This window comes from Molossus molossus, unplaced genomic scaffold (genome assembly GCF_014108415.1).
Source record: "Molossus molossus isolate mMolMol1 unplaced genomic scaffold, mMolMol1.p scaffold_m16_p_23, whole genome shotgun sequence".
NCBI classification, from domain to species: Eukaryota; Metazoa; Chordata; class Mammalia; order Chiroptera; family Molossidae; genus Molossus; species Molossus molossus.
Genome location: NW_023425359.1, coordinates 25181550 through 25194014, shown reverse-complemented (window position 1 = coordinate 25194014; position 12465 = coordinate 25181550). Strand labels below are relative to the sequence as shown.

The following is a 12465-nucleotide window of genomic DNA, read 5'->3' as shown; positions in this document are numbered from 1 at the left end:
TCTGTGCACCACGAAGGTCACACACCGCTCCGGGGTCCCCTGGCTGAGATCAGTGACAGGGGCCTTGGTGGCTTTCAGGACACCCGGCTTCTGCTCTCCAGACTTGGGGCTCACTACAAGGAGGAGGTGCCATGGCCCCCTTGGCCACCCGCCTCAGGCTCCTCCAGGCCCGGCCTGTCCCTCCCTCCCAACCTCGGAGCCCTGTCTCGCTCCAAGCCCCGTCCTGCGCGTGGGCAGCTCATCGCCCGCCTGTCCGAGAAGCTGCCCTCGGGAAAGGCGTCCTGCGTCGGGAGGGCATGGGAGGCACATTCCGGGCTCCAGCGCGCCGGGAGGGGGCTGCGGCCGGGCACACGGCCCATCCGCTCCCCTCCATCCAGGGCACCCCTGGCATCTTGTGAGCTTGGCAGGCCCGAGTTCATTTAGCTCTTGCCTACGAGAAGGGTGTTCTCAGCACAGGGCAGGCGAGGGTCAGCCAGCTTGCGGATGGAAAATCTGGGGTGGTGACAGACAGTCCTCAGGAACCCCAAGGAGGCCTCCTGCAGGGAGAGGCAGGCTCCCACGGGGCTCCGCCCTTCCCCCGGTGGAATGTCAACAGTGAAGTCACTCACCCCCTCGGTCATCTGGGGGGCACCTCCTCCCCTCATAGCCTGCACCTGCCCGCCTCCCTCTCCCACGTTCCTCTGTGTGGCTGGCGGGGAGTCGGGGTTGGGGGAACAGGCCACCCCTGGAATGCCAGCCCCATGTCCCAGGGTGACTTGGATGGTGGCGGATGTGGGCGTGAAACTCTCACTTCCAGTTGGGCCAAGGTTTCCAGGCCCCTCCTGGGAGCTCCTGCAGGTACCCCCGAGTTCCATGTGAACTTGGGGGGCAGACCGCCTGACTCCCGCCCTAAGCTTAGCTTGGCTTCCTCGTGAGGAGGCGGCTGCCATCATGCCAGCCAGCGCGGGTCTCCGGCAGAAGGCAGCTGTGCACCCCAGGCCGTGAGGGAGGGGGGTCGGGAGACTCACACCTGCGCCCACCCTGGCAGTGAGCCTCACAGCCAAAGGCGCAGGTGGGAGGCGAGCAGTTTGGAAGAAGCGACTTCCTCTCCGAGACTGGGGGTCTGGCTGGGGAGCACTATCCTCTGAAAGTCAAGCCCAGCAGCCTGGACAGGGGCTTCTCCACGAGAGTGAGGGGCCAGGTGCGACAGACTTCACCTCTCCACCTGGTCCCCAACGTCTCTGCAGCTCCCTTCCAGGAAGTCTTTCCTGATTACATTCCCGGCCCCATCACCGGCCGACTGTCTTCTCAGCACAGGGCCCGGGTGGTGTCCCCTGCCCACCCCTCATGGTGAAGGAGCTGCCGTGCCTTGAGGCTCCAAGTCCTCACACCTGCAGCAGGGGCCAGGTCCTTGACCTCCACGCAGCCAGGCCCCCCTCCTGGCGGGTCAGGTCAACAGGGAGAGCAGCTGAGCCATGGCCACCTCCTTGAGGGGGAGTCCTGGTCTAGGAGTGGTCAGGGGAGGCGACCCCAGCCCCCACTCATCTCCCAGGATCACCCCCACCCTCCCAGGTGGCCATCTGCCTCCCACGGTCTCCCCAGAAGGGCGAACCCGCCACTGGCCAAGGATGGTGCTTCTCAGGGGACCTGTGCACCATCCCCAGGGGGCCTCTGCCCCCCAGAGCACCCAGGTCCAACAGCAAATGTCTCTGCTTTCCTAGTGGCACCAGGTTCTGCCCACGCTGTCCTGTGCGGGCTGGTCACGCCCCCTCCAGACCTGCGCGGAATGGCCCCGCCCACTCCGCACAGTTGGCCTGTGTGCCATCTGGAGCCGACAGAAACCTGGAACAAGCAGGCGGCTCCTTTGTCAGGACACGCGGAGATCTGTCTCCAGTGGGGACAGGCAAACCTCTGCAGAGGTGACTCATCCCAACCCCCCCCTCCCCCCCCGGTTTTCACACACGTCGCACCCGCCCCACCTGAAACATTTTTCTCTTCTGCTCAGCCAAACCTCTGCCCGCAGTTAAAAGCTCGCACAGAAAACAGCGTCTTCTGGAGCTGACCTCACCCAGCTCTGGGCACCGTGAACCCCGGTGGAATCAAGTCAGCGCTCTGCCCACGGCCCACGGGCGCGAGAGCCCCTCGGAGAGCGGCTCCTGTACATGCCGAGTGTGTGTGCGCACGCGTGTGTGCATGTGCGTGTGTGCATGTGCATGTGTGCACGTGTGTGTGCACGTGCTTGTGTGTGCGTGCAGGCGAGATGCATGCGTGACATGGGGGTCCCCATGTGGGGTCTGCATGTGAGGGAGGGAGGGCACTGGAATCGTGATTCTTGGACTTGAATGCCTGTCAGAACCACCTGGGACCAATGGAGGTGTCCAGAGAGATGGCGCTGCCCTTTGTCCCTGGCTCCCTGGGGTCCTCGTGCCCGGAGGAAGCACAGAGGGGCTGGGGGAGCAGGCTGCCCAGGAGGTGGTGGCGGACCCGGCAGCCACCAGGCTGCAGGGTGGGGTGCCCAGGCCGGGACCGTTCTCGCCACCGCCTGACTCCCACGCTGCCTCCCACGCTAAGTACGTCAGGATCTCTGGGTAAACCCAGGCATCTGTATTGTTCCAAAGTTGATTCCCACGTGTAGCCACGTTGGGGAACAGCGGATTAGACAATGTTTTGGGTGTATTCGGACGTTTACTCGAGAGAAACTGTGAGCAATAGGCCTGGAGGGGAGCTGTCTGCAGAACAGCTGTGGGCAGTCTGGGGGCTGGGTACAGGGGGAGGGAATAGTGCCGTCTGTTTCCAAAGAGCCCTACCACCACCAAGCCCTTCGGAGGCGATCCAGCCCCGCCTACCACAGGTGCAGGCGCCCAGAAGGAGGCGGTGACTCGCCAGATCACTCACCAGTCAGCAACAGAGCCAAACAGGACTCAAGTCTCCTGACAGCAGGTAGACTCCCTGCAGTGCAAGCCACAAGGTGAGATGCGTGTGTGTGTGTGTGCATGTGTGTGTGTGTGCACGCGCACAGTGTGGGTATACGTGTGTGTGCCTGCGTGTGCATGTGTACAGTGTGGGCGTACATGTGTGTGCGTGCATGTGCACAGTGTGGACATGCATGTGTGTGCATGTGTACAGTGTGGGCATGTGCATGCGTGTATGTGTCTGCGTGTGTGTGCATGTGCACAATGTGGAAATGCATGTGTACAGTGTGGGCATGTGCGTGCGTGCATGTGTACAGTGTGTGCATGTGTACAGTGTGGGCATGTGCGTGCGTGCATGTGTCTGCGTGTGTGTGCATGTGCACAATGTGGAAATGCATGTGTGCGCACAGTGTAGGCATGCGTGTGTGTGCGTGTTTGTGTGTGCATGTGCACAGTGTGGGCACGCATGTATGTGTGTGCGTACACGCGATGTGCCTACAAAGAACATCCCACAAGGACCTCTAATATCCTTCCATTTTGTCTTGTTCAAACATCGCACACCTGTTGGGTGTCCTACACCAGCACAGAAGTAGTTCCCAGATTTTTAAACCTAGAACAATGGGCTTATGAATATTTACAGCCTGGTGCACATGGAGAGAATTCTGAGTGTGTGTGTGTTTTTTAAAAAATCTCTGTCAGGCCCAGCTGGTGTGGCTCAGTGGTTGAGCGTCGAACCTGCACCAAGACTGGGAATCACTGGTTCGATTCCTGGTCAGGGCACATGGCCAGGTTGTGGGCCGGATCCCCAGTGGGGGGCGTGCAGGAGGCAGCCAATCGACGTTCTCTCTCATCCATGTTTCCATCTCTCTCTCCCTCTCCCTTCCTCTCTCTCTCAAATCAATAGAGGAAGAAGAAAACACCTCTGCCCGTGAGCTGAGCCAAGAAGCAGGGTCCAGGAAACAGCCTTTGCCACGAAACACCCAGGAATACCCAGCATTTTTGCATGTGTTGTGACAGGCCAACGGAAATTCTGGTTCAAACCTCAACTTCAAGCCAAGATACATTGTAAAGCAAGAAAAATTGTTTCATTTGAAGTTTAATGAGTGGTTCGCTGCTGGAACAAGCTCACACACAAACCCCTTTACCATCCCCCATCTCAGCCTTGGCCCCGAAAACACCACCCAGAGGTGATGTCTGTTCATGGTCTGTGGTCCGGGAAGGACACCTTCCAACACAGAGAGGTGAACGGACCCTCCCGCAGGCAGGGGTCCGTGCGGAGCCCCGGATGCCGACGTGCTGAGGAGGCCGGGGAGTCCCTCACCCGCACAGGCACCGCCCAGCCCCTGTCACCCCTATCTGACCAGGGAGAAACACGTGTGGTCATTCGAGATGGAAATGCAGATTCTGAGAAGGAAGAAGGGAGGCCCGAGGCCGACGACAAACATCACAGCTGTCTAAGCAGCAGGAGACAAACCGGGAACTGCGAGGCCACAGTGAGACCCCCCACTGGAGGGAGAGGGAAAGGGAAGAAGTGGGTTCTGTCCAGCTTTGGGGGGTGAGTACCACTGTGCGGCGGCGGCGGCTGGGCTTGGGTCAAACGAGATCTGGGTGAAGCTTTAAGAAGAGTGTTGGGTGAAGCCACAAAGAACCCGGTGTGGAGAAGTGTCTCTTACTCCCCACTTGTCACCAGCCCCTGCAAGGACACTCCGCCTGGGGAGGTAGGTGCGGTGGAGGAGACCCGTCTGGGCAGCCATATCCCTGCTCCCCACACAGTCAGAGGGGCCTGTGCACACGGGGTCCTCTGGAAACAGGAGCAGTTCAGGGCAAGAGCCACACGGCAGGCAGGCTCAGAGCAGCCTCCTTCGGTGGGGTCCTTGGGCCCCAGAGACCCTCGCTCTGCACTGGGGCTGCCTGACCAGGGTGAGGGATCTGTCTCCAGGGAGGACCTGGCAGGAACTGGGCCGAGGCCCCTTCCAAGAAGCTTTCTTCAGTCCTGGTCGCTCAGCTCCCCTTCACGGAAGAGAACCCCTGAGTTCTCCTGACTATCCTGAATGTGGTACGAGGAGTGGGGTGTGAAGTTCTCCACTAGAAGAACCCTGGATAGGACTCAGGGGCCCAGGGGGATCAAGACCCTGCTCGTCCCTCATGGATGAAACAGGAGCAGAATTCGAGCCTGCCCAGCGCGAGGGAAATATCCCAGGCTCGGCCCCCACGTCCACCGAGTCCCGGGTGCACGGTGTGTAAACGAGGCTGTGAAGGAGGGAGGGAGCCAGTGGCCATGATGAGGCTTGGGCGTCCTGAGGAGGACGGGGAGCCGGGGAAGCAAAGCCGGATAAACCAGAAGCGCCAGCTCCCAGTGACCTCACCACCTCTCCGGGCCCTGATGCCGCCGGCCCCTGTGGGAACCTCCCTGCAGCCCGAGGTGCTGGGACACACCTGCGGGGTCAGGGTGTGGAGAACCCCGTGTCTGGAGATGTAGGAATGAGCCACCAGGGTCGCCCTGCACCTGGAGGCCCCTGGGGGACCTCGCGATGCTGCTGTCCTGAGAAGGGGAAGAAGGGTCTGGGGCACCGGGGCTGGCGGGAGGTGTTTCTGGAGCCCGAGCTCAGGCCCGAGATGCAGTGGGAAGGGGCCAGGTGAGTCTCCCACGGAGAGCAGAGTAGGTTGGCTTCAGCTGTGCCTGGGCTTAGGCCAGAAACGGGGCCCTTGGTTACCCCAACCCACTTCTAGAAAAGGCTAGTAGGCAGCCACCGAGGAACCAAGTAGAGGAGGAGGAGAAGGCTCTGGCGTCTGCGTGACCGTGGGGGGGTCGGCAGGAGAGGAGCCAGGCACCCAGCCCAGGGCTCAGGGAACACAGAGCTGAAAGCCTTTGGGTCCGGGGTGCTGGGAGGCCCTCCGCCAGTCATCTCTCTCCCTTGGCTCCAGGCGGGGGCCACTCAGGAACAGGACAGCGAGCAAGAGGACATAGCCAGAGGCGGGGAGTGATCTCTCCCTGGAGTTTCAGGGGTCCCTATCTCCCCACTCAGTCCAGCACTCTGTGTGGGGGAGGGCTGCCTGGCCAGGTGAGCACCCAGATTGGACCAGTGCCCCATGAGGGCTCAGCCAGGAGCCTCTGGGGATCCCCAACTTGCCAACCTCAGTCCCTACTTTCACATCATGTCCAGCCCAGCCAAGTGCAGTAGGGAGACTCGGTGGGAAAGGGGGTGTCCTCAGACCCCTTCCAGTCCCCAGGGAGCACACCCGCTGGGGGTAGCCTCTTCCAGGAGCGAGGCACCCACTGAAGTGCGGGGGGTGGAACAAGGGCTTGTCCCCACCCCACAGCACCTCTCCTGTCCCCCACTCAGGTCTGGTGCCACCTTCACTACCTGGCAGCCACAAACTGCCCAGCCTGGACCAGAGTCCCGCCTGCCTGGGCCCTGGCTGCCTGGCCAAGGCGCAGGCATGCGATGTGCAGGAAGAACAAGGGGGTGAGGCCCCCAGGGGAGCCGAGGCAGGAAAGGAGCAGTTTGGGGAAAGAAAATTGTCGGGGAGCAGGCCGGGAGGGAGAATGGCCAACAGCGTGTGGAGGGAGCTCCTGGCTGCGTCCCGGGAGCCGCCTTGGCACTCACGGGTGCCCGGACCCCAGGAGTCTGCCAGCCAGTGGGGGCCGCGGGCCCACCCCATCGGGACAGGCCCAGGGCTCTGGGTTCACACCCGCGCAGGTGGGGCCTCGGCGGCACGGCCTGGACCCCTGCGCCCGGAGGTGTGCGCCCGGAGGTGTGCGCCCGCGGCCTCGGCGGGAGCGCAGGACCCGCAGCGCGCGCGCATGCGCCTTTACCTCGGTTGGAGTGGGTCAGGGTGGACGACTGGGAGGACTTGGACTTCTGCCGCTTGACCGTCATCATCACCTGCTCCTGCACGCGCTGCTTGCCCGACGTGCCCGTCTTCATCTTCTGGTCGGAGGGCAGGGCCAGCGTGGAGTTGTCCTGGTTTGGGAAGCACTCGTAGGCCAGGGCGGTCTTGAGCGGCGAGTGGTTCATGGTGGCGGAGCGTGGGGAGCGGGAGGCGAGGTGCGGCGGGCGGCTGAGGGCTGTTCTCGCTCAGCGGCTCCCTGTGGCCATAGAGTGAGTGTCGTGTCGCGCGAGGCTCCGGGCTGCTCCTGGTGCCTCCACCCGCGTCCGTCTCTCTCCAGGGACTGGCCAGGCCCGCCCTCCGTCAGACTGGATATACCGCCTCTGCCTGCACCACCCACTGCACCCGCTGTGCGGCTGTGGGAGCGGGTGCGGGGGGCAGGGCCGCTCCTGAGTGTGGGCTGCCAGTCTCTTCCTTTCTCTCCTCCCCTCCCCCACGCGCAGGTGAGGCGCGGGAGACGCCCCTCTGTCCTGTTCCTCCTGCTCAGGGAGAAACTATGCTCTCAGCGCGAGAACCCAAAGACGTCTCTCTAGGAAGGGCCCAGGACAGCCGAAGCCCAGCCCCCTCTGTCCTGAGGTCAAGGTGGAGCCCTGTACCTGGGGACTCTCAGGCTAGTGGAAGAACCATAGCCCTGTCCAAAGGGGGTCCTCCCTCTTACGGGGTCCTGGAAGGCAACCTCCAGCCTGCAGAGGGGCCTGGGGGAGGAGACCAGGAAGCGTGAGTCGTGGGTCCTCCTCAAACTCCAGACCGAGCCCCTGAAATGATGCCCTGGCACCTGTTAGAGGCTCCGTAGAAAATACTTTGGGTCGGACAACAGCTAATCTAAGGGGAATTAGGTCTAGCGTGAACCCTACCCAGATCCCCACTGAAACACGCCAAGTTGGCCTCGCCCATAAACCGTCCCCAGGGTGGACTTCGAATCTGGGACTCAGTGTGCATTCTCCCACGCTCACCCCGGGGACACCGCGTGGTGATGCTTCCTTCACGTAGCGTCGTCCTCAGGCCCAGGGGTGGCCGCGTCAGGTGACGGGTGAGTGACAGGACCTGATTATGTTTTAACAGCTTTGATGGAAATCTTCGTCAACGGCATCACGCCCTGCGTCGGCTCCTGGAGCGCAGGACCCTGAGCACATCTCGGGGACTGCTGGATGACTCAGGGACCTCGGGTGGACACCGGGATGGAGCTGTGGACAGTGCCGTCGGCCACGCCTGCGTTCTCGGGGCTCGCCGGTTGGCTCAGGCTGTCGTTGCCCTCACAACGCGCACTGTCACCTGCAGGGGAAGGGACCGTGAGGGTCCATGCTGGTCGGGAAGTTCTCCTTTAGGAAGGACGGCGAGCCCCAGGGAGCGTCTCAGGGGCCACTCGAGGGTCACGTGCTCAGCTTTTCCCTGGAAGGCATTCCTGGTGGCCATGTGCTAAGCAGAATATTGTAAAGCACATTATAGTGTCCAATAGAAATAGTTTTCTAATTGAGGGCTGTGTGCCTAAGACCTGAGCGACTAATAAACCAGAGCTGTGACCAGCCGTATGTCATCCGGACAGAAGTTCAACACCTGGGAGCCTCGATCATCATTTGCAATGTTAAAATTCTGCCTCTAGCCCCAGACCTCCCGGGCTGCTGGACCCTTGGACACCACCCCACCGGGGCTCCGCGTCGTTCTGATGGGGAGAGGGGGTGGCTGGTCTGCAGTCACCAGTGAACACGTGTCAAAGCCTCCGTTCCCATCAGGCCTGGTGACTCCCAGGCCACTGTCTTCCTCTACACTCCCCCGCCTCCCTTATAAAAGTCCTATAAAATGGGCATTAAAATGTCTCGCATGCGGGTTATGTCAGGCCCCAGCGTACTCGGAACTGCACACGGCCGCGTGTAAAAAGGAGCCGCACGTATATCACACATTTGGCCCAACTAAACCCTAATATGCTGGCCACATAAATGTTAATCGTGTCTTTAAAGAAGGATCGTTTCGCTACCTTTCGGATGGAGAAGGGCCCTGGAGGAGGTGATTGGATCTGTCCGCACCACCGTGAGAGACCACACCGGGTCCCCGGACGTCGACACTGGTGATCCCTAAAATTGTGTCCAGGCGTGAAGTTCAGTTTCTCTAGATGGTTCTCCTCTCCCTGGACATGGACATTGATTACTTCGAGTGACAAAGAAAGCCAGTCAGTGGCGGAGACGGGGCCAGGCACAGGCAGCCAGGACCCGGGCGCGGGCACCCAGTCACGGTGCCAGGCTACCTCCCTGCGATGTCCGAGGGGCAGCACCGGCTTCCGTCCAAGGCGTGACCGTCAGGCCTCCCGGCTTCCAGCTCCTGCTCTCACGAGCTGCTTGCAGATGCTAGATCAGTCCCTGCCTCTGTCCCCAGCGCCAAGTCTGAGACTTGACGGCTCACCGAACGTGCTCCAGCCTCACACTGTAGTTCTGACGGCTGTTGTGGGCATCCGGGAGCAGCAAGGTTCATTTATTCGGTGCTGTGAGGGAGGCCACCAAGAAGCTGATGGCCAATAAAGAGGGGGTCGCCGAGGGGCACACCACCAGGACCTGAAGGGTAAGGGGAAGCCACCATCCCAGGAAGGGCAGGGGTAAGCGCTCCCGGCAGAGGGACAGTGGGTCAAGGACACGGGCCTGTCCTGTTTTTGGAACTGCTGCTCAGCGTGGCCTCTGTGTGGGGGTGTAGGCACAAGGTGGGCCCGGGGCGGGGGCAGGCCACCTGTCCTGTGATGATGGAAATGCTCTCTGTCCCTGTGCCTATTTAAATCACCCACAATGAAATGAAATGAAAAGTTCCGTTCCTCAGATGTACCAGCCACATTTCAAATTCTCAAGCGCCGCATGTGTCCAGTGGCCAGCACGTTGGACAGCCCGGGACTGTGCCGGGCCTTCGGGACTTCTGTCTACGGTTGGACTTTTATTCTAAGAGGAATGGAGGCCACCGAGGGGTCTTAAACCAGCCACTGCACCCCCTTTCTTCCTGCCTCTGGTCAACGTGCCCATTCTTTTTCTCCTGGCTGAGGAGTTCCCAAACCACCTCTGCTGGTGCCCGCCTGTCCCGCATCCCCTGTGTGACCTTGAGCAGCCTGAGCAGAAAGGTCTTCATCACGGGGCACACAGTGCCTGGCACAGGTTTATATATTGAGCTGAGCCCCCTCTTACTGCAGAACAAGGTCACATCCACTGTGACCTTGGACAGTTTGGGCTCCATGCATCCTGGTCAGACCTTTGCTTCTCTAGAGGACAGTTTCTCTGATGGCTGTGTCCTGTCTCCTGCTGGCAGGGACACCCTCAGGAATGCACGCAGCCCCCAGCCCATCTGGGCCTCCCCGAGAGCACAGGAAGCCGGCCTGTCCCACCTCCCAAAGGGAATTCACATCCGGAGGTCAGAATGCGTCCACCCTGCCCTGTCCCGGTCATCTCGGGTGGAATCAGTCAGGGAAGTCACCTTCCCGAAGATGTGGGGTGACCTCCTCCAGGGTCCTGACCCTGGTGCCCTACAGGTACCAGGGCAGGGACGGACCAGACTCAGCCTGACACCTGCCATGACCTCATGTCCCCAGGTGTGGGGGCCTCAGTGTCTGGAGGATCCAGTGGGCACACGGAACGGTTCCCAGACACGGACGGGGGCAGGCGGGGGGCGTAGAGAGGCCACCCCCAAGCCCTTGGCAGGCAGCCTCGGACCCCTGTGTCCTGTTTTCCTCTGGAAGCAGAGGTGATGAGAACTGTAGTGGGCAGAGAGGGAGCAGAGAGGTCGGGATGGGCCCAGACAGCAGGACCTGGATGAGTCCACGGGGGGCTGGGCCGGCCAGCGGGGGGCGCGGCGGGGCGTGCTCCAAGGCTCCACGCCCAGAACTCTCTGGGAGCTGTCCTTCTGGTCTCTCTGGGCCGGCTGGGTGGGGCCGGGCCGAGGACAGTGATGAATAACAGGGCAGCGACCCAGCCCGGTCCCAACTGGCTGCCGTCAGCACTAGGTTGGCTGTTCGCCCCGCCCCTCTGCCAACCCAAAATTCCAGTTCTGCCTTCCCGAGGCTGGCATTCCTGGGAACTGCCTCTCCACCTCTCCCCTCCCCCCGGCCGGGGCCTCTAGCTCTCTGCGGGACCGAAAGGTGCTTGGGCCCAGGGTCCAGGGCCTTCCCGGGCAGGTGCGTGCCCAGCTTGCCCACTGCAGGCTGTGTGACCTCCAACAAGCCACTTGACCTCTCTGCGCCTCTGTTTCCCCATTGCAACGTTAGGTTAGCAGCACCTCGGAGGGTTCTTGTGACCGTAAATATATATTTAAAAATACACAGCCCTGGCTGGTTTGGCTTAGCAGTTAGAGCATCGGCCTCCAGACCGAAGGGTCTTGGGTTTGATTCCCGGTCAAGAGCATGTACCTGGGTTGCAGGTTCCATCCCTGGCCCTGGTCAGGGTCGCCTAGGAGGCAACCAATCAATGTTTCTCTCTCTTTCTCCCTCCCTTCTACTCTATCTAAAATTCAGTGGGAAAATATTCTCGGGTGAGGATTGACAACATGCACGTAACGTCTCGCTTATATGGTGCTCGGTCCACCGCAGGAGCTGACAAGTCAACAGATGCCCTTGCTCCAGGGCACCCCCAGCTGTCTTCTGGGTACATTCCACACTAGTACCCGGGCCCGTTCCCCAGGCTGCCGCACCCCTGGTCCCAGCCCAGCAGTGTGGTCTGTCAGGACTGCCCTGGGACACTTCAGGCCCTCAGAGGTGGAGGCGCCTCACAGACCCCTGGTCGAGCCCTTGATGCGTCAGAAGAAGCCCCGAGTGCCAAGAGGCACAGTGACATGGCCTTGGGAGGGCGTGGGGGACTGGCCCTCCCTCCCCACCATGGGGGCATGGTCCCCTCTGCCTGTGGGGAGAATGAGGCTGGGGAGCCGGGGACAAGCTTGAGGCTGGAAGGGAAGCCAGGCCGGGGAGGAGTCCGAGAGGGCTTCCTGGAGGCGTCGCTCCGCTGCCTGGCGCTGAGAGACCGCAGGGAAAGGCCGTGGGAGCTGAGGGCTGGCAGGAGCCGGGGGTGTGCCCAGGGTGCTGAGCAGGCCTCTGTGCTCTCCCTCTGTCTGTCACCTGCCCAGCCCCAAGCCCGCACAGCCTGGTGGTGATCTGATGAGTCACCCGCCCGCGCCTGCAGACAGGGTGGCCACACCCAAGGCAGCTGGCATCCCGGACAGTGTTCTGCTCTGAGCTGCTGAGCCGGCAGCCTGCCAGGCCGTGGATGGGCACCGATGAGGAGCCAAGATGCTCCAAGGCCTTGGGCCGGGCGAAGAAGCTGCTGAGTGGCAGGGCCTCCCATCTGCATAGCCCACGGCCCGCCAGGGAGGGCCAGTCAGGGCGCGGGCCGGGCACCCCTGTCTGTGCTCGGTGGGGCTGGGCTTCAGGCTGCTCCTGGGTCTGGAGCCCCCAGAGTCTGGGCCTACAAGGGGAGCTGTGGGTCAGGCGGGGTGTGCTCAGCCCGGGGGGGACGCCGCTTCATCCCGGCCGCCTCCTGGCCCAGCTCCAATGCTCCCTCCCCCTCACAGTCCCCCAGATGTGCAGCTGGGGCTGGCTCCTCCCTCCTCCCCCACCACCCTCCGAGTGATCTGTCTTGTGCGCCACTTAGCACGCCAGCGCCTCCCAACCCCGACAGCGCTTGGCGTGGCCAGTGGGCCTGCTGCAGTGTCCTGAGCATCGTCCAGTCAG

General features: G+C 61.9%; 2 protein-coding genes across 2 annotated transcripts in view; both read right to left on the bottom strand.

The window, feature by feature from the left end:
- PKP1 (plakophilin 1) overlaps positions 1-7120 on the bottom strand; it is a 31161-nt gene extending 24041 nt beyond the window's left edge. The window contains exon 1 of the mRNA XM_036277549.1: positions 6709-7120. Coding sequence (XP_036133442.1) covers positions 6709-6910 — 202 coding nt within the window. The 5' untranslated portion in view covers positions 6911-7120. The remainder of the gene's footprint in view (positions 1-6708) is intronic.
- Positions 7121-7935: 815 nt separating this feature from the next.
- Positions 7936-12465, bottom strand: part of IGFN1 (immunoglobulin like and fibronectin type III domain containing 1) — a 38608-nt gene continuing 34078 nt past the window's right edge. Inside the window, exon 24 of the mRNA XM_036277781.1 lies at positions 7936-8054. Within this exon, the coding sequence (XP_036133674.1) occupies positions 7936-8054 (119 nt within the window). The remainder of the gene's footprint in view (positions 8055-12465) is intronic.